At 38.9% G+C, this 21,934-nt stretch overlaps 1 protein-coding gene across 17 annotated transcripts in view; it reads right to left on the bottom strand.

Annotated features, from left to right (window-relative positions):
- LOC129727253 (TLD domain-containing protein 2) overlaps positions 1-21,934 on the bottom strand; it is a 494,969-nt gene that overhangs the window by 84,002 nt on the left and 389,033 nt on the right. For 12 of the 17 annotated variants that reach the window (XM_055684880.1, XM_055684882.1, XM_055684883.1 and 9 more), the window contains 4 exons: positions 16,102-16,264; positions 15,731-15,872; positions 15,613-15,669; positions 15,347-15,424 (listed from right to left, as the gene is read on the bottom strand). In XM_055684880.1, coding sequence (XP_055540855.1) covers positions 15,347-15,424; positions 15,613-15,669; positions 15,731-15,872; positions 16,102-16,264 — 440 coding nt within the window. The remainder of the gene's footprint in view (positions 1-15,346; positions 15,425-15,612; positions 15,670-15,730; positions 15,873-16,101; positions 16,265-21,934) is intronic. The other 5 variants (XM_055684875.1, XM_055684876.1, XM_055684879.1 and 2 more) reach the window with 1 other exon arrangement.

Genomic DNA, 21,934 nt, shown 5'->3' with positions numbered 1-21,934 from the left:
GCAGTGTTGGCAGAAAAAATGATTTGCAACATAAATTTCAACATACTCAACTTTGAACAGCTCTAGCATTTTTTGGCACACCCTAGCTCTTTAGTGTCTTCGACCAAGTTGTTAGGCATCAAAAAACCTACCATTTGAAGTTAGAAAACCTATTTTTTTTTTATTCTCGCTTATTTTCCGTCGGTCTAGTTCCGCCACTATTGTGGCCAATCACCGACGCCCAGGGAGACGACTCCACACCCAGGACGCTAACTCACGACCCGTTTATTAACCCGTAAAGACCCGGGACGGAACTTTTTTTTAGAAAATGGTCGTTCTCAGCGATGCTGCGGCCGATTTGAGTAAACTCGGAATATTATTCAAGGGGAATAGTTGCTCTAAGTTTTAGTAAGGGTGCCACCCCTCTGAACCCCTCCCAGTTTATGTGAGACCCAAATATGTCTGTGCCTTTTTTTATTTTTTCCTACTGATTGAACAAACGCATGGATTTATCATACGTATCAAATGTCCTTTGCATCAAATCATGTCGAGTAGATGAAATACGATTAACAAAAGTAAATTTTGAAGTTACCAAGTTATTTCAGTGCAAAATCACATAACTACGTATTTTCATAGAAAGTCAAAAAAGATGTTCTACTGAGGGAGATTGTAGCTGTGTCCTTCAAGTTTTCTACTCTACATTTTTAGAATTAGGTCTTCTAAGTCCAAATATGTTAAAAGATTCATTCTAGCATATACAGATTTTGAGAAAAACAAGTTTGAATTCACTAAAGTACGAATTTTCATGGAAATTCGATTTTCTCAGTCTCTCACAGTAGGTTTCTATTTTGTTTTTCCATTTTTCAACTTTGCATTTTTAGAAAAAGGTCTCCTGAATTCAAATATGGCGAAAGATTTATTCTAGCATGAACAGATTTTGAGAAAAACTAAATTCACTAAAGTACGAATTTTCATGAAAATTCGATTTTCTCAGTCTCTCACAGTAGGTTTCTATTTTGTTTTTCCATTTTTCAACTTTACATTTTTAGAAAAAGGTCTCCTGAATTCAAATATGGCGAAAGATTTATTCTAGCATGAACAGCTTTTGAGTGAAACATGGTTAAAACTATCAAAGTATGTACGTCTTAGACAAGTAATTATATCTGTATCTAACTAGATACCAGCAACTCGGTATCAAAGTTTTGGTTCATAGCATAGAGCAGAATTCGTATATTTATAAACCATACGGAATCTCGGGTTGGTTTAGAAATATACGAACTGAAAAAAAAATTTAAAGCCTTTCAAGTTTTAAAACAAAAAGAGAGTCACGTGGCTTGTGATTAGTCTTTAGAGTAAATAAAGCGGACGATAGAGTTTTTTTTTGTTTTCTTGGACAATTTATACGGAGACTACGGTCGGAACTACGAATAACTAACCAAACCAACGAAGATAAAAAAAATCGATGTGAGCACTGGCACCGCAAAACGTTTGTGTTAGTGTGTACCTTAGTGTACCTTAGTCAGTACCTTAGTACCTTAGTGAGTTCAAACTCGTTTTTCTCAAAATCAGTTCATGCTAGAATAAATCTTTCGCCATATTTGGATTCAGGAGACCTTTTATAAAAATGCAAAGTTAAAAAATGGAAAAATAAAACAAAAATCTACTGTGAGAGACTGAGAAAATCAAATTTCCATGAAAATTCGTACTTTGGTGAATTCAAACTTGTTTTTCTCAAAATCTGTTCATGCTAGAATAAATCTTTCGCCATATTTGAATTCAGGAGACCTTTTTCTAAAAATGCAAAGTTGAAAAATGGAAAAACAAAATAGAAACCTACTGTGAGAGACTGAGAAAATCGAATTTCCATGAAAATTCGTACTTTAGTGAATTCAAACTTGTTTTTCTCAAAATCTGTTCATGCTAGAATAAATCTTTCGCCATATTCGAATTCAGGAGACCTTTTTCTAAAAATGTAAAGTTGAAAAATGGAAAAACAAAATAGAAACCTACTGTGAGAGACTGAGAAAATCGAATTTCCATGAAAATTCGTACTTTAGTGAATTCAAACTTGTTTTTCTCAAAATCTGTTCATGCTAGAATAAATCTTTCGCCATATTCGAATTCAGGAGACCTTTTTCTAAAAATTTAAAGTTGAAAAATGGAAAAACAAAATAGAAACCTACTGTGAGAGACTGAGAAAATCGAATTTCCATGAAAATTCGTACTTTAGTGAATTCAAACTTGTTTTTCTCAAAATCTGTTCATGCTAGAATAAATCTTTCGCCATATTTGAATTCAGGAGACCTTTTTCTAAAAATGCAAAGTTGAAAAATGGAAAAACAAAATAGAAACCACAGCTACAATCTCCCTCAGTAGAACATCTTTTTTGACTTTCTATGAAAATACGTAGTTATGTGATTTTGCACTGAAATAACTTGGTAACTTCAAAATTTACTTTTGTTAATCGTATTTCATCTACTCGACATGATTTGATGCAAAGGACATTTGATACGTATGATAAATCAATGCGTTTGTTCAATCAGTAGGAAAAAATAAAAAAAGGCACAGACATATTTGGGTCTCACATAAACTGGGAGGGGTTCAGAGGGGTGGCACCCTTACTAAAACTTAGAGCAACTATTCCCCTTGAATAATATTCCGAGTTTACTCAAATCGGCCGCAGCATCGCTGAGAACGACCATTTTCTAAAAAAAAAGTTCCGTCCCGGGTCTTTACGGGTTAACGGACCGGCGCCAACGGCTTTACTTCCTCATGCGATGGAAGGCGTGATCCCAGAGATTTTCGCCTCAGAAAATCTCCCGGTGTCGGCTAGGATTGAATCTAGACCAGTTGGGTTGGTTGTGAGTGGGTCACGCCACCTCACAACCATCGACACCTATGTCGGCGGTGGGATTCGAACCCAGGCGTCCAGCGTTATGAAACCTATGGTTTGAGCCATTTTGAGCTCTTTAGAATGGAAAATGCAAAAAAGTTGTTTTTTCCATACAAATTTCCATATAAATTTAAAATGCAATGCGCCAAGCGGAGACAAAATCAATCGACTTCCAATAAATTCAGGATTGTTTGGGGCCCCAAATGGAACAAAAAAATCTTGGTTCTGGCTTTCTGCTATCAAGTTTTGTTTTTTCCATATAACGATCCCCCACCCTAATATCTATTGAATCGGTCCACAATATTTGGCCAATTCTTTTAGGAAAAAGAGGCTCGATAGAGTGAAAATGATACTTTCACAACTCTCTGTTCGCGAGTTCATTGTTTCTGATGAGAAACTATTTGTCCTGGAGTATGACTGGTTACACAAAACAATCGAATGTGGGCAGCAGCAAGAGACAACATTTCAGAGTTCCAAGGGAGTGTTCCTCGATTGCAGAGTACAGCTTTAGAGATGGTTTCGGGAGCAATTTGCAAGCGAGTAAACTTCCTCTGATTTTCATTTACAAAGACGCCGAATTGAATGCAGTTTATTATAAAACGGTAGTTTTGGCAATAAACGTTACCCCGTGTCTTCGAAAACTCTTAAGAGCTAATTACTATATGTTCCAGCAAGACAGTGCATCAGCGCATACTGCGAACTTGACTCAAGGTTGGTATAGGGACAATTCGAGGGACTTCCGTGCCGCCTGTGACAGCTTCGAAAAGCGTTTGGAGTTGGTGAAGCTAACTAAGGGAGGAGTTTTTCAAAATATATTAAAAATAGCATTCTGCAAAATCTGCTAAAACAATACTAAGACTGTTTGTCCCATCAATGATTTTCCACGCATATTTAAGGTGAAACGGGACGTGGTCGCGATCAACTCGAATTTTGCAATCTAATTTTTACTTGATTTATGAAGACTACGTACATGAAACTTTGATCAATTGTTTTCACAACTGTTGCATGCCTGAAGTAGCAATTTGAGTGCTGTTTATTTAGTGGAAGCCGAATTTTTTACGCTCAAACTACAAAAATGAAAAGAACTCTAACCTCAAAATTGTATAGGAAAAGACCACAATCCCGTTTCACCTTAACCCACTTGACATTTTCTAATCAAATTCGTCCCACTAAATAGTTCGTCCCACTAATTCGTCCCACGAAATAGTATCTCCACCGATAGGTTCGGATGATTGAAAGCAAAATCCTACGAATTCAGACCTTAACACGACTATGCACAATATAAGCTCGAAATTTTTGAATCCACTTCAACCAGGAGGAACAGTTGATTTGAGACAAGCAAATCAAACTACAAACGTAATGTCACGCATAACACTGATTAGAGACGCGAGTAGCTTGTAGAATAAACGTTTACATTTCTTTGCTGCTCTTAGACAATTCGTTCGTAACTATTTTGCACTGTTCACTTCGATGAGAAATTTGAAAACATTGCCTGGCATGAAACTTCTATGATGGAAAAGTTGCCTTCTATGATGCAAAAATGCCTTACAAACCGAACTGTCCAAATATTCTGTAAATGAGAAGCAAGCTTTCTAAAGTATGTTGCAATACAACAATAGTTAATTTATACATTTAAAGCTAAAAAGGTGACTTTAGTGACCATTTTGTCGTAAAATAGTGACTTTAGTGACTTTTTAGCGTAAATAGAGATTTTTTAGTGACTAGGCTCAACATAGTGACAAAGTCACTAAAAAGTGACTCGCTACTAGCCCTGTCAATACTAAGACTCAGCTTATTCCAATGACACCAATTGGCAAAAATATCAAGTAATTATTGCAGACGTTCACAACAAAATAAAGTTTTAAGTCGTCTGCATGAACTAGCCTGCAGTTATTCTAAATATGAAAGTAAAAGGTGGCATCATTAAAGAATAATATGTAGAGCTGTGGACCCAGGTTACTCCCTTGAGGAACCTCGCAGTACTCTATCCGAAAGGTACAATTTAAACCATGAATCTAGCTCACTCGAAGCTGCAAGTCGAGAGAATTTACAGAGCAGTATTTGGTGGTCAGTTTTGTTAAATAATATAACACCATTGATGAACTAGAAGCCGCCAACTTGGAAGAATATGGCACCAAATATTCTGAAACACTTACTGAATCTGCTGTAAAGTAAGTCACGACAAATGATTTGAGAGAAATTTTGCACATGTACTTGACTTAGTAAACTAGATTTGAAAACTAAGGAGGAATTTCATAGAAAGAAATTTTCGAAAAGAACGAATGTATTTTGGAATATTCTTTATTTCAAGCGCTGTAGTTAAAAAACTTAAAGTTATATAGAAAAAAATTCTAGGAATGAGTTGAGAAGAATTGATTAATATATACCTACGCTCAAAAAAAAACTATTCTCATCGAAAAATATTAAAATAAACAGCAAGTTTCCAATTAGAAAAATTGAGTTGTTCTTTTACTTTTTCTTAGAAACTTGAAATTATAACAAATCTATTGGTAAAAAGTCCATGATAGAAGATATAGGATGAAAATTTAGAAAATTAACAGTAAAATCTATATTTAAGTTGTATTTTTTCTCAAATTTTTATTTACAACTTTTTGAGAATAATCGTATTCCAATGAATAATTCAAATCCTTCAAATTATTTCAGGTACGAATGCCAATTGCGTTGTTTGTTTTGATCTCGAAACTGAAAAAAAATCCAGCCACTTGTCACGCATGTTTGCTTTTTGAATACTTTCTTCGAATTTATCTCAACAGTGCACACCGCGGCGCACTATTGTTTATTCTCCCTAGAATGATTCACCACTCTTGTTTCGCTCAGAAGTGTGGTGTAAGTAGCAAGCGTATTAGTTTTTCTGCGAGCAGCAGAAACACAGCACAGAAGAGGAAAAAAAGTTTAGTACAAAAAAAAATGCTGCTAAATGAACTATTTCCGAGTCGGGTGCTGTTGGACATGCGAAGTTATTTAATTAGAATTTTATGTGAAATGGATGATATCGTATACAAGATAGCTTCGTAAGAATTATCAACAATAATATTAATATTATTATTAATCATAACATAATTATAACCAGATTTGAATGTGCCAAATTTATCAAGTTTTTGACAGAAAACAGTGCTTTTTACACTCGGAACTAAAGCTATATTTTAAATAACTTTCAATGTTGCGAATTATGCTCAGACCATGACAAAATATCATTCCAAAAGATTAATTTACAACATGATTGGACATTACAAAAGTTATAAAATAAAACCACGTTTTGTTAACCATTCTTCTTAACCAAAATCTTGTGTAAAATAGCATTTCACACGACAATCTGAATGTAGCTTACGGGTTTAATTAAAATCAGGACAGTGTACAAGGCCGGTTTGATAAGTACTTTCATAAATTGCATAACGCAAAAACCCCATTTTTGGACCCTCACCCCCCATATGTTACGAAGCGTAACGCCAACACCTACATAAAAACTACGTAACGCTGTAGACAAACTTTCCTGGTAAAAATGCTCATTTTTGGAGAGTCTGTCCAAAGTTTTTGTGTTACATAACGCTGATCTTACCTCCCCCGCCCCTCCCTTATGTAACAAATCGTAACGCTCAAGGATACCCCCTATCCCCCCTATGAGCGTTTTTTTTCTGTATGGGCTTCCTCACTGCGACCAGAATTGTAGATTAGGGCGCCAATCATCGTATGGAAAGAAAGTGACCAGAAAATTTAAAAAAAAACCTTTACAAAATGTTCACCTGGTCGAAAAAATACCCTGTGCAAAATTTCAGCTCAATCGGACTTAAAATTGGGTGGCGCAAAGCGATTGAAGTTTGGCTTTTTTGAAAACCGAAAAATCACCCAAGAGGGGGGGGGGGGGGGGGTACGTGAAATTTCGGTTTTCGAAAAATTTTTTTTGATGCCAAATGACTTAAAAACGCATGAAACGTCGAGAATTGGTGTCATCTGAAAAAAAATTTTTTTGCAAAAATTTACTCTCTGGGACTTAGTCGTTTTTTCAATCGTGGAAGGCGGAGTTCAAAATGTTTAGAATTTATCTTTTGAAATTGATCACTAGCCTCTCTAAATAGCTTGTATAATGACATACACTATAACTAGCATCGAATACATTATGTTTCATTAGGGTGGTTCATTTATTCGACATAGGGTGGTTCATAATATTGTATAAATATGAGTATAAAATGAAAAAAAAAATCACTTTTCACTGAATACCAATAGAAAAATTTGAAAATATAATATTTGTTATATCATTGTCGTTAGGGTGGCAATGTTGAATTGGAAAAATTATAAGTAAAATGGCAAAATATTACAAAACAAATTCACAAAATGTATCAAACTACTCTGTGCAAAAAAAAATTATCTCAACCTAAATTAAGATTGTGTCTCGTGGAAAATGTTGAATGCTCTCATGTCATTTGCAAAATCATACACGGGAGGTACATGGAATTTTAATATTTGAAAAATGTTTTCGTTTCCAAGTGTCTTAAATTTTTAAATGAAACGGTGGAAACTGATGGAATATGTTATATTACTTTGTTTGAAAAATCATCTCTCTAAGACACTTGCACTCGTCTTTCGAATGTTGTACCAGACAATTTATTCGTTTTATTTACCACAATAATGTCCTTTGCCAACACTTGATTGAACACACAGTGCTCTGGCTTATATAATCGGACAAAAGACTGTATCGATGTTATTCAGTGAAAATGAGAGTATAGTGATCTTAATCAGATACACAACACAATTGACTCGTTGTTTCTGGGTTTGCGTCGTTTTGACAGTTCGACCAAACATTTTCTCTCAAGTTTACATCATCAGAACGTGAACGTGCCCATTGGCTGAAACTTTGCATAGACGTTTTTATAGGCAAAAGATGCCATTTTGTGCTATTGGTTTAATTTATTGAAACACAACTCATTTTCGAAAAGCTATTTGAAAATGCTATTTCGGATAGTTATTGATGCTTACAACAGTTTTTAGAGCCAACACGGTTCGTTTAAGCGGTGTGACATCTTGGGCAAAGTTGTAGATAATAGTTTTGTTTTTCAAAAAAAAATATACACTAAAAATAAATTACTAATTTAAAAAAAAAATAAAAGAAAGTTATAAATTAACTATCGAAAACAGCCCATTTAAAAAAACTGCTTTTTTTATAAAAACTACGAAAGTTTTCCTGAACAACGAAACCGGCCATGGAGAAATCAGAAAAAAAAGTTATATTTTTTAATATTTTTTTTCACAGGGTACATTTTTTTTTGAGGAAGGAAGTTATTATTTGCAACTTTGCCAGATACACTATGCCAATCAAATAAACCGTTTTGACTGTAGAAATATTCTTGAATCCTCATAGAGTGCTCTATTGGAAAAGTCTACAGACGAAACGACATAGTGTCTTCGGCAAAGTTGTAGATAATATTTTTTCCTTCCAAAAAAAAATATGCCTTTAAAAAAAATGAAAATAATTTTTTTTTCAAATATTTTTTTTAAATGATAACTTATTTTTCTTGATTTCTATATGATCGGACTGGTTTCATTGTTTTGGTAATCTTTCGTAGGTTAAATAAAAAAATCAAGTTTTTAAAAAATGAGCCCTTTGAATAATTAATTTTTAATGTTTCTTCTAACTTTTGAATGAATAATTTTTTGAGTGTTTTTTTTTTTTTGGAAAGACAGAATTATTATCTACAACTTTGTCGAAGACGTCACACCAATCATACGAACCGAAGTGCTTTTTTTATTTTATACTCATTTTTCACAATATTATGAACCACCCTATGCCGAATAAATGAACCACCCTAATGAAACATAATGTATTCGATGCTAGTTATAGTGTATATCATTATACAAGCTATTTAGAGAGACTAGTGATCAATTTCAAAAGATAAATTCTAAACATTTTGAACTCCGCCTTCCACAATTGGCATTAAAAAAAAAATTCGAAAACCGATTACGAACCGAACACGAAATTTGGGTGATTTTTCGATTTTCAAAAAAGCCAAACTTCAATCGCTTTGCGCCACCCCATTTTAAGTCCGATTGAGCTGAAATTTTGCACAGGGTGTTTTTTCGAGCAGGTGAACATTTTGTATAGGGTTTTTTTTGAAATTCGAGATGACCATTTTGGCTGGCACCCTATTGTAGATCTATTGTGAGATATGCCCCGGTGTCTGCTGTATCCCGCACTTCTGTTAATAGCAATACCTCTATTGAGAAGTGGCATGCTTATTATTATTGTTCATCAGTGCTTGTGTGTAATGTGCTACTCTTCTTTACACGCTTACTGTTCTACTATACCGATACTCGTTCCTCTTGCCAAATATCAACAATTATAATTCCCTGGAGAAGTTTCGTCGTGGGTTCTTCTGACCAGTTTTATTGATAAGAGGGACCTATTTTTTGTTAAGAGGAAGTCACGCAAAGGTATTTGTAGATTTCAGCGTAAAGGAAGGGTAACTGGTGGGGAGCCTGAGAATAAACCCATGCTTAAGTCCTTTTTTGACATCAGATGGACTGATTCTACTAAGATTCGAACCCACGACCATCCGCTTGACAAAGTGGACTCTGTAACCTTGCGGCTACGCAGCTCCCTTTGAGCGTTACGTAGAGAGTTTCGCATAAAACGAACTCACATTATAGCCGGTGATTCGATTCTTGTTTTTGAAGGGCCTTCAAAAACGCCCAGCGAAAATGAGAACGCTTGAATGCTGTGCATGGTGACTCTTCTCCTTCGATTGCGACCATCAAAATTTGGTCTAACGAATTTCAGTTTGGTTTCATGTCGATTTGTGACGAGTGTTCCGAAAACTGCTACCACGAAGCATAACGTGACAACAATATATGATCTTGTATAAGCACCGAACTCCGGTTGAAGGTGCTTAGACAGTAAGATTTTCAAAAACTTATGTGGCCAGAATCTTTTTTCCTGTGAGCACTCATCACTGCCCCAGAGGTTATATTTATTGTGTTATTGTACAGGATTTTTCTGTACTCCACACTCCATATTACTATACATCCAGCATAAAATTTTGTACTACGTTTGCTCGCTCCGGACAGCAAACGCAACCGCTTAAGAACAATGTATGACGATGTTCGAACGCAATCCAATGAGTCTTGCGTCGTTTTGTCATCGTCAAAGAAACCACTGTTACCCTTCAGAGACCAAGAAACAGTGGAAATAGTTAACTTAATCGGCAAACTTGTTTAGAAATAGCCGAAATCTGTCCTATCAGCCGAAAAAAGTGGATACCGTTTCAGACTCACATTCACACGGTGTGATCTACACCGACTACCTGGAGAGAGGCAAAACAATTACAGAGCTCTACTATACCGAATTATTTGACCGATTCGATGCCGAATTATAGAACCGACCTCATTTGAAGAAGAAAAATGCTTTTCCACTTTTCCATGATGAATTTCCTTCGTTCTTGCAGCAATAGATTGGAAAATCTTCTCAGATTCTTCCCAAATGCAGAAAATTGCAATTTTATAATTTTTAAACTATTGTACTATTGAAAGTTGTCAAGCCTTGTCAAAACGAAAAATTTGACCTCTGATTGCTCGTTATATGATTGCTTCCCAAGCACGGTCGACAGAATCATATGCCTTGCAATTTAAAACATGCTATTTGGCCTATATAAGAGCCTGTTTCCCCCGAAGTCGCTCATAACAACACCACCCAAGTAACAAAATTGGTTTTATCAAAGTTTTATAGCGCTGTTTTGGCTGTATCAAGCGCTATAAACCTTTGATAAAACCAACATTGTTACTAGGCAGCAGCAGTAGTGCAGCGGATACCAATAGCAGCGGATAGTGACCATAGCTGTGGCATGACAACGGATAGCGCAGCAGTTGCAGCTGGTATCAGCATCGATAGTAGCAGGGCCAGCTGATGCAGTGGGGCACTTCCTTCAGGGAAATGCTGTCTCTGTGCGATAGCGGGCACTAGTAAATGCATTCAATGAAAAGTTGTCTCATTTTGAAAACACACCAACGTTCTAGAATGCTGGCGTTCAAAATACATTAACCGTCTAGTTTTGAGTGTTAAGACAGCTTTTCACTGTGTTATTCTATCACAAGGAATACCTTATTCACATTGTCAGCGATAACGCAGAGAAGCGATCGGCATTTTATCCGATATTGAGTTAAACAGCAATTTTTACTTTTTAGGATAAAATAAATACCTAATTGAAGAGTTGATATTTTATAGTTCGTTCAGTAATAAGCATAACACCCGAACAGCTTTTATTATTTGCATAAAAAATAAGTTTTCGCAAAAAAAAAATAACAAGCCCCAATTATGACAAGCAACTATATTATTGCAAATAGCGGGGGCCTAGTGTGGTTGGTAACGTCTCCGCCAACCACGCTCGACGCCTGGGTTCGAATCCCACCGCCGACATAGGTGTCGATGGTTGTGAGGTGGCGTGATCCACTCACAACCAACCCAACTGGTCTAGATTCAATCCTAGCCGACACCGGGAGATTTTCTGAGGCGAAAAATCTCTGGGATCACGCCTTCCATCGCATGAGGAAGTAAAGCCGTTGGCGCCGGTCCGTTAATAAACGGGTCGTGAGTTAGGGTCCTGGGTGTGGAGTCGCCTCCCTGGGCGTCGGTGATTGGCCACAACAGTGGCGGAACTAGACCGACGGAAAACAAGCGAGAAAAAAAATATATTATTGCAAATGGTCAAATCTTTTAGAAGCGCAAAATTCGATTGATCTGATTGGTCGTTAAAACGATTGCTTCCCAAGCACGGTCGACAGAAGCATAGACCTTGCGATTTGAAATGTGCGATTCGGCCTATATAAGAGCCTGTTTCAGCCGAAGCCGCTCATGATCCTGTGAAGCACAGTCAACCAAACAAATGAATTGAAGATTTATTGCTTTCTCGTTCTGCGCTATAACCAAAAGGTCATTATCTTAATTCGCCTGCACATGCACACTCTGACTGTTGACACTTATTTGCACCGCAAAGTGTTTGTTCTTTTCCTGATTATTAGGGTCGTATTTATATTTGCAAATTGAATTTCGGTAAAACTTCAACTGTCATTTGCACAAAATTTCAAAAATATTAAATACAAATAATGTTTCAAACAACCTATTTCTACGTCAACCTTGCGGTCGTGGCTTTGCATACAACCCTTCTGATTTTTTAGTTGGGTTTAACGAAATTGAAATATCGCTGAACCAAGAAGTGCATTAAGTTGATGGAGGAATAAATCGCCAGTTTTCCAACACATTAATTTTCCTTTTGTAGACTTAGTACTTATCGGACCATCCTCGGACAATCATGATGCCTCAAACTGTTTGTGAGTGGTGTATAAAATTTGAAAATGTGACTAGCTTCGATAAAAAAAACTACGCCACCTGTTCGTGAAATCAATCACACTCTCATCGTTTCTGACAAAACACGTGTTGCTTAAAATCAGGCAAATGAAATTTATTTGCATGGTTTTGTATATCTTTTGCGTCACGAGAGGGTATTAACTCCACGTCTCTTCAATATTTCCGGAATGAGGTATTGATAACTTTGAGTGCTTGGAGTTACTCAAACCGCATTTGTCTTGGATAAAAGGAAAATCATTCCATCAGCTGCTCCTATGTATACCACAAAAAATCGTCTGAGAGCATAGTGGTGACATACGAGGAAACCTTTGGGCCCTTCGACAGATCCTAGAAGAAGTTTCGAAAGTACAACCTGTAGACTCATTTGTTCGGAAATTTTAGGGCTATCCAGAGAAAATAAGGCGTATGATTCGGTTGAGTGAAATGAGCTGTGGTAGATAATGATAAAGTACATGAAAAACGAGGTGAAGAAATATATTTGATGAAGCTTGACATGATGAAGCGTGTACAGTCAAAGTTGCCACTGATACTCAAAATTGTGAAATGGAGGGCGATTGGAGACACAATGAATTAGACCCGGTATATATGTGGCCTCTGTATTTTCTGAATGCGCATTGTAAGCTTTAAAAATGCGAATCTCCAAAAGAGCAGCATGCCTAAATCACTCCCGCAATTATTGTTGTCAAACCAATTTTAATTTCACATTTTCTCGCTTTTAAAAAAAATAATTCGCCAATTATATTACACCACAGTTGACCCTTTTAAGAATTTAGCCCAATCACACTTTAACCGTTTAACGTGTTCATGATACTTTTTATTCTTGCCATCCATGAAATAACCTAAAAGTGAAAAAACTGGGGACTCCCCCTTTTTTGCGCACTACTATTATTAGCGAATCAGTTTTTGTGTCCCGCTAGAACACGCATGACTATTTATTTCCAGTTTTACTTCACGCTTGCATTCTGGATGAGGACGTTTATACTGCCTGTTTTGCCGGTGACTTTTTTGAATATTTGTTTAAAACCAGTGCATGACTGACTGCGGTAGCGTTACCGGCGTCTAGTTGATTTCAATTGAAAAAACATTCATCTATAACAGCATACGATAAATTTGGGGTATTAACATTGATTACAGGAAAAGTGTGACAGTTAAACTATTTTTTAAAAAAAAAGGTCAAATTGTATGACAAATACCAAATAACCAAATCAAGAATTTCCCAATACATTGTTAAGTTTGGTTTGTAAAACTTTTAACTTGTTCCAATTCCCTTTCATAGCAACCCCTGCAAAGCCATATATCACAAACCTATATGCCGACTATGAAAGGAATTCGAACTCAAACATAACTTATTCAATGTTCGAATTGCTGTTTTCTGAACCACGACTTTTGAATTCCTTCAAAAGTCACAAAAAATGACCTACTGGTAGCAACATTACTTTTACATTTACGGGTTAATTTCCGACCCGAGTTATCAAATGGGCCAGGGAAAAATACAAAGTAATAACAATGCATAGCAATCAACGATGGTACAGAGGTTACAACAATCGCCGGAACGTCCACCACGGTGCAGATTACGTAAGTGTAAATACTCGATTCGGCAATTGCACTTTGACTCTCTGATAAGGCTACTGAAGACTATTTATGGACGCACGCTTTTCTGTTGGGAGGATTTTTATTGATTATTACGTGGCACGAGGTAAAATTGGACACCGAATATGGTTGCAGTCGAAGTTTTCTGCTATCGAATGATAGGGTGCATTACTATCACTTCTTAGAGCTGGTGCAGTAAATTAATAGGTTTAGGCGCTTAACATTTATACATGAACGAGCATTTGCTCGTGTTTTCCAACGGCGGAGAATAAATGTAACAAAAATTCTAACAGTTATAGCCAAACGTAAACAGAAGCGCAATTTTAATTTAGAAAAAAAGGCCAACACAACTAAAATTTTCTAATTCTCAATATGCATACTATACTGTACATCTCGCAAGGGCTACAAAACAAAAGTTCAATTTCCAACACTCTAATTTGGCACAAATTGAACGAATACAAGTTCCAATTCCAACTGCAAAACAAAACGTTATAACTCTATCGGTGAGCTAAATATTTTCGTTTCAGGCAAAGTGCATTTGTACAGGTTTTTTTTTCAGAACAAGCAGGGAAACATTATTCGGAAATAAGCTCAATATCCATAAACTGGATGTTTTTCTGTGAACATTAACTGTCCCAACTTTATCTGATGTGCTTATCATAGGGAGACATAGAAAGAGGTCATCTGCGGATATGTTTTGCTGGACGAAAGTGAAGTTATCTCATGATTAATAAACTTTTCGAACCTCTGAATAAGGGTTTTGTTGGTTGTTTGATTTCAAAATCACTCAAGTTTCTCTCGTTAGAGTATAATTTTCGAGTTTTTTCTAATTTTTTTAATATTTTTTATTTGTACATTTTTTGCTATTTTTCGTATTACCTCAAAAACCAGAATTATTAGAGGAGAAAATTAAGGTCATACTAAGTAATATGGGACAACAAGAAAATCTTCGAACTCCTATTTGTCGTAAGCCACAAGCAAAATTAATACAAACTGTATTTGTAATTATTGGAATTGAATCAAAACTGAGTTGCTCGGTGATGCTTTACCGGTAGGGATGGTAGGAAACACCAAAAATTAAAAATCAAAATGAATCAATCGATAACATAACACTTCTCTTTCGTACAGCAATCCAACCAGCAAGAAACACCCTCTGCTAAATGAGATTCTATCATTCCTAAGATCAATCATCTAGCTGGTTCTAGCGAACGACAAACAGTGGCTACCGAGCCAATGTTGAACAGTAGTAACATTGATCAAACGCTAACGTCAAACATTCCGCATTACCGGCCTGCAATACGTGGAACTACAGAGAGTAAGAGTGTAGTAGGTGTGGATAAATTCTCTACTATAATTACAGATCGAAGAAAGAGAAAGAGGGAGAGTGACAGAGAAAGAGATAGGCAGAGTGGTATGCACGAAAAGCCTGTTGCAGTGTCGGTACGAAACTACAGAAACGCACGGCTGCCATGCAGCTAGCCGCCGTTTAGTATAGATTGTGTCAATTTTCTAACCTCACAACCATCCAAATCGTTGGAGCCGGTTTGACTTTTTATAATATTGTAGGTTTTGACAAACGGTGCCTTCAGCAGCTGCACTCAGCAGATTCACACGCAAGAAAGTAGAAGGAGAATTCACGCGAAGTCATTAAATCACACGAGAAATAAAAGAATTATTAGTTTTCATAGTACGATCGGTGGTTAGTTCGTAGACGCGTGGGTTGCTTTTTCAAAAAGGGCTGCTGTGCTTAGCAGAATGAGGCTTAGTATCTAACACTCACCTCCCAGGATTCGCGGGTATACTCGGTAATCTCTCCTTCACTAGCGGAACGTCCATCCTAAAATTTAACGGGGAAGTTAGTTAACTTGAACGTGAATATAGGAAATTTAAATACCAACCTTGGTAGGACTTCCACCTTTCGTAGACCACTCGATATCCATTTGGATCAGTTCATAACCGCGCTCCTTGATAGCCTTCTCGTCCAGTTCACCGTACAGGTGCTGAACCCAGGCTGTCAGGAATCGATACAGTTCATCAACTCTGCGAACGAAATTGAAAATAAAATTCCATTAAATCATATCTTAATGAAATATATAATCCAATAAGGGATCATTCAAATAATACATAACGCTCTAGGGGGTGGGGGGGTATTCAGCGGAGCGTTATATTGCATGTGGCAAACATGTAAGATTGCGTTACATGGGGGTGGGTGGGTATTGAAAATTGCCAAATTCCGCGTTATGTAATATTTGAATGGTTCCTAACTCACTTGTTTTTGGGAATACTGAACCAATACTCGGGACGCAGCTTATTCTTGCCATAGGACATAACCGTGGTCGGTAGCGGAGTATTTTTGCCCTCCTTGCGGCCCATGCGCAACCGTAGGTACATCGGTGGATCAGGACAGGCGCGGGCCGGTCGGGGTATGAGCTCTGCGAGGCAAGGTAGGAAAAAACAAAAGCAATTAATCATCGAAAATCACAGGACCAGTGCATATTCGGTGGAGATGATTTTACATACAACAACATTAAAACAAACAAGATCGCACGATGCATGACGACATAGAAAGCTCGACAGCCGCGTAGCATTCCAACATGCAACATAAGGGCACACTTAGAACAGTACACTTACAGATGATTTAGACTCAGACTCAGTTTGATTGTTACAATGCGACTCTGCTTCGTTTTTTTTTTCTTCACATAACATTTATTTGACACGGCACAAATACAATTTAATGTTTAACGGCGCCAATTATATCTGATGACTTAAAAACTAAAGCAAATTTTTTATCCTCGCTGCCGACTACGAGCTGAAATTAAGTCTAACTTAAAACTAGCATGGGATTTCCAATCAGTGTTTTGTTGTTCAATGGTCGTCTGATAATCGTCGAATGGCATGTATGGATTCGTTCTGCTGAGCCACGATGTCGTGAGTTGGGACAGAGGCTCGTAGTCCTTGGGTCCTGGTTCTGTTGTGCGGGGTCTGGTTGCTGGTTTTGTGCTTAAGGTTCAAACGTGTTCTTGTCGTTTTGTTGGGTGTAGACGGAGGGGAACGGGACTAGACTGGGGCGTGGATGGATTTCAGGAAAACGTATATAAGGGACATGTAGGATAGGTCACGGCTCGCCAAGACATCACGAACAGGAACAGCCGGCTGTCTACCCTCGGCCTGCAGGGAAGCTATTAATTTAGACCTGGCGTCACGGTGTACAGGGCATGACCAAACCACATGCTCTATGTCGTGATAACCTTCACCACAGGCACAGATACCACTTTCCCCGAGCCCAACACGACGGAGGAGCGCGTCAAATCTATAGTGATTGGACATAAGCCGGGACATCACGCAAATGAAATCCCGACCTACATCCAACCCCTTGAACCACGGGTTCGTCGATACTTTGGGGATTATGGAATGTAACCACCTTCCCAATTCCCCTCTGGTCCAAGCATTTTGCCAACTGATGATCGTATTCTGACGTACAAGTGCGAAAAATTCATTAAAGGCAATTGGTCTTTCATAAATATCACCGTTTGTTGCGCCCACCTTAGCCAAAGAGTCCGCTTTCTCATTACCCGGTATCGAGCAGTGAGAAGGGACCCACGCTAAGGTAATCTGAGTAGATTTTTCGGATAAAGCACTCAGATGTTCCCGTATTTTCCCCAGGAAATACGGAGAGTGCTTAACATCTTTCATCGATCGGAGAGCCTCAATGGAACTGAGACTGTCCGTAAAGATGAAATAATGGTCCGTGGGCATTTTTTCGATAATCCCTAGGGTGTACTAAATTGCAGCTAATTCTGCGACGTAAACAGAAGCAGGATTATCGAGCTTATGGGAGACGGTTAAATTGTTATTGAAGATACCGAAGCCAGTGGACCCATCAAGAAGTGATCCGTCAGTGTAGTACATATTGTCGCAATTGATGTTTCGATATTTATTGGAAAAAATTTTAGGGATCTGCTGCACGCGTAAATGATCCGGGATTCCACGAGTTTCTTCTATCATGGATGTATCGAAAAACACAGTAGAATCAGAAGTATTTGATAAGTCGACACGATTTGGAATATTCGAAGAAGGGTTAATATTTTGGGACATGTGATTGAAATACAATGTCATAAAACGGGTTTGAGAATTAAGTTCGATTAACCTTTCAAAATTTTCAATCACGGGACGGTTCAAGACCTCACATTTGATTAGAATACGAGAAGACAGGCTCCAGAAGCGGTTTTTCAATGGTAGTACTCCAGCTAAAACCTCCAAACTCATCGTATGGGTCGACTGCATGCAACCTAAGGCGATACGCAAACAACGATATTGTATTCGCTCCAGTTTGATCAAATGTGTGTTTGCTGCGGAGCGGAAGCAGAAACACCCGTATTCAATAACAGACAATATCGTTGTTTGGTAAAGCCTTATAAGGTCTCCTGGATGGGCTCCCCACCATTGTCCGGTTATTGTACGAAGAAAATTCACTCTTTGTTGACATTTTTTCATCAGATACCTCACGTGACAACCCCAGGTGCCTTTAGAGTCGAACCAGACACCAAGATATTTGTGTACCAAAACCTGAGAAATCGTTTTACCCATTAATTGTGTTTGAAGCTGAGCAGGTTCATGCTTCCTAGAAAAAACTACTATCTCAGTCTTCTCCGGAGAGAATTCGATACCTAGCTGTAAAGCCCAAGCAGACAAATTGTCCAAGGTATCTTGCAATGGTCCTTGCAAATCGGCAGCTTTGGCTCCTGTAACAGAGATTACACTGTCGTCTGCAAGTTGTCTTATCGTGCATGAATTTGCCAGACATTCGTCGATGTCATTTACATAAAAGTTGTAAAGAAGGGGGCTTAAACATGAGCCCTGGGGAAGACCCATGTAGCTAATGCGAAAAGTTGCCAAATCGCCATGCGTAAAATGCATGTGCTTTTCGGACAACAAGTTGTGCAAAAAATTGTTCAAAATTGGAGAAAATCCTTGTCGGTGAAGTTTACCCGAAAGAATGTCAATAGAAACGGAATCAAAAGCCCCCTTAATGTCCAAGAACGCAGACGCCATTTGTTCTTTACGAGCATACGCCAGCTGAATATCTGTTGAAAGCAACGCAAGACAATCATTCGTCCCTTTGGCACGGCGGAAGCCAAATTGAGTTTCTGATAGTAGACCATTTGATTCGACCCAGTGGTCTAAACGACGGAGTATCATTTTTTCCATCAATTTCCGGATACAGGATAGCATTGCAATCGGCCTATAAGAGTTGTGATTAGAAGCTGGTTTCCCTGGTTTTTGGATGGCGATCACCTTCACTTGCCTCCAATCCTGCGGTACAATGTTTTGCTCCAGGAACTTATTGAACAAGTTCAACAAGCGCCTCTTGGCATTGCCGGGTAGATTCTTCAACAAGTTGAATTTGATTCTATCTAATCCAGGCGCGTTATTGTTACAGGACAGGAGGGAAACTGAAAGTTCTGCCATCGTAAAAGGTGATTCTATCGCGTCGTGGCCCGGAGACGCATCGCGAACAATATTTTGCTCAGGAACAGAGTCCGGACATACTTTCCTGGCAAAATCAAATATCCACCTACTTGAAGACTCCTCGCTTTCGTTGACCGTTACGCGATTCCGCATTCTTCGGGCTGTGTTCCAAAGAGTGCTCATCGATGTCTCCCTCGACGTCTCGTTCACGAACCGACGCCAATATCCACGTTTCTTTGCTTTAGCCAAGCTTTTAAGCTTGGTATCAAGCTCCGAATACCGTAAATAGTCGCCAGGTATACCTCCCGTCTGGTAGGCCTTAAACGCGTCGGATCTTTGCGTGTAGACATCGGAGCACTCTTGGTCCCACCACGGAGTGGGAGGCCGTTCTTTGATCGTTACGCCGGGATATTTCTTCGTTTGGGCTTGCAACGCGGCGTCGAGAATCAAGCCCGCGAGGAGGTTGTATTCTTCAAGTGGTGAATGATGTTGAATCGACTCGACCGCTTTTGAAATCATTTCCTCGTATAACTTCCAATCGACATTTCGTGTGAGGTCATACGGAATGTCAATTGGTCGCATGCGAGTTGACCCGTTAGTAATTGAAATAAGAATAGGCAGATGGTCGCTACCGTGAGGATCGAGGATTACCTTCCATGTGCAATCCAACCGTAGCGACGTCGAACATAAGGATAGATCCAAAGCGCTTGGGCGCGCTGGAGGTTTCGGGATACGTGTCATTTCACCGTTGTTTAAAATAGTCATGTCGAAGTCATCGCAAAGGTTATAGATTAAAGAGGAGCGGTTATCATTGTATGGGGAACCCCAAGCCACGCCATGAGAGTTGAAGTCTCCCAAAATCAAACGTGGCGAGGGAAGAAGTTCTATTAAATCAAAGAGCAGCCGTTGCCCAACCTGTGCTCTGGGGGGAATATATATTGAGGCAATACAAAGCTCTTTACCTTGTATTGTCATTTGACATGCAACAACTTCGATGCCTGGAATCGAGGGGAGGTTAATACGATAGAAAGAATAGCACTTTTTAATCCCTAAAAGTACTCCTCCATATGGGGTGTCTCGATCAAGGCGAATAATATTAAAATCATGGAAGTTGAGATCAATATTTGAAGTAAGCCAAGTTTCACAAAGGGAAAATGCATCGCATTTGTTTTTATTTATCAAAACTTTAAACGAATCAATTTTTGGTAAAATACTTCTACAATTCCACTGTAAGACAGAGATAGAATCCTTCATATACGCAGTTGAATTAGGCATCGAAGGATACAATCGCTGCAAGGAGAGGCCATTGGGCAGTCAACTGCTTCAAAAATGATCTAACTGTTGGGAGGAATGCTGTAAGAAAAATTTTAATTGGATCGGGTACATTGAAAGTTTCAAAAATCCAGTCCACAATGTCAGAAAATTTCACTAATCCAGAGTTTGTTTCATCAACTGGGAGTGTAAAAGGAGCAACTGGGGTTTTAGATGTTCCTGGCAGTGCTGGGAACTCCTTCTGGGACTTTAAATTTGCCAGCCCAGGAGGAGTTTGCTTCGGTTTTTCCGCAGCACTGTTTGGTTTGTTTGTAACCTTCATTTCACTTTGAGAAATCTTAGGACCTTTTCTGGGAAGTTTAGGAGAGGAAACACTTTTCCTCTTTCTAGACTCCCCAGGATTGGCGTAAGATGCTCCCGCTGGTGAATCGTCAGAATCGGTTTCCTCAGAGGGCAACAGATCGAAGGGGTTCGAAGTAACGGGAGAAGTGGTAACGGTCTTCTTCAGCATGTCAGCGTAGGAACGCTTTGAACGCTCTTTGAGAGACCGTTTTATTTTATCCCTGCGCTGCATGTACACCGCACATGTCGAGAGCTCATGCAGATTTTATCCGCAGTGAATACACTTTTCAGCGTTAACACTGCAAGAATCTTCCGCATGAGACTCCCCACACTTGCCACAACGTGCCTTATTGCAGCAGTAGGCGGCTGTATGGCCTAACTGCTTGCAATTCAGGCAGTTCATGACGCGGGGCACGTAGAGCCTCACAGGGAGACGAACCCGGTGGATCGAGACGTGGCTTGGTAGTGCAGACCCGGCGAACGTAACTCGAAACGAGTCTGACGGAGTGTATACTGTTTTGCCACCGATGATCGATGCTGACCGCAATTGCTTGCAGTCGAGCACCTTTACTTCGGGACACGTTTTGTTCTTAAAGCACCCTTTGGCACTTTGCAGTATACACTCGACGGACAGACTCGAATCGGTTATGACACCGTCGATCTCCACGTCTCGTGCGGGTATGTAAACGCGATACTCGCGTGTGAAGAGCTCAGAGCAAGCTATATCGTTGGCCTCTTTCAGGTTACCGACCACGACACGGAGCTTGTTAGGCCGGACCTTGGAAATTTCGGTCACGCCCTTGTACTCCTTCGTCAGGTCTTTAGAAATCTGCAAGAGGTTTAACTTTTTCGATTTCGGTCCTGCCTTTGGCCGAAAATAAACAGTATAGCTGCCCTGGGCTCCGTCTGGGTAAAGCCTGGGGCGAGGGGGGACTGAAGAATGAACAGGGGAGGGGGTAACAGAAGGGTCAGGGTCAGAGGGGTTCGGGGATGGTGGCGCGGGAGGCGAGGGATCTACA

This window comes from Wyeomyia smithii, chromosome 3 (genome assembly GCF_029784165.1).
Source record: "Wyeomyia smithii strain HCP4-BCI-WySm-NY-G18 chromosome 3, ASM2978416v1, whole genome shotgun sequence".
Lineage (NCBI taxonomy): Eukaryota > Metazoa > Arthropoda > Insecta > Diptera > Culicidae > Wyeomyia > Wyeomyia smithii.
This window is presented reverse-complemented; position numbering and strand designations above follow the sequence as displayed.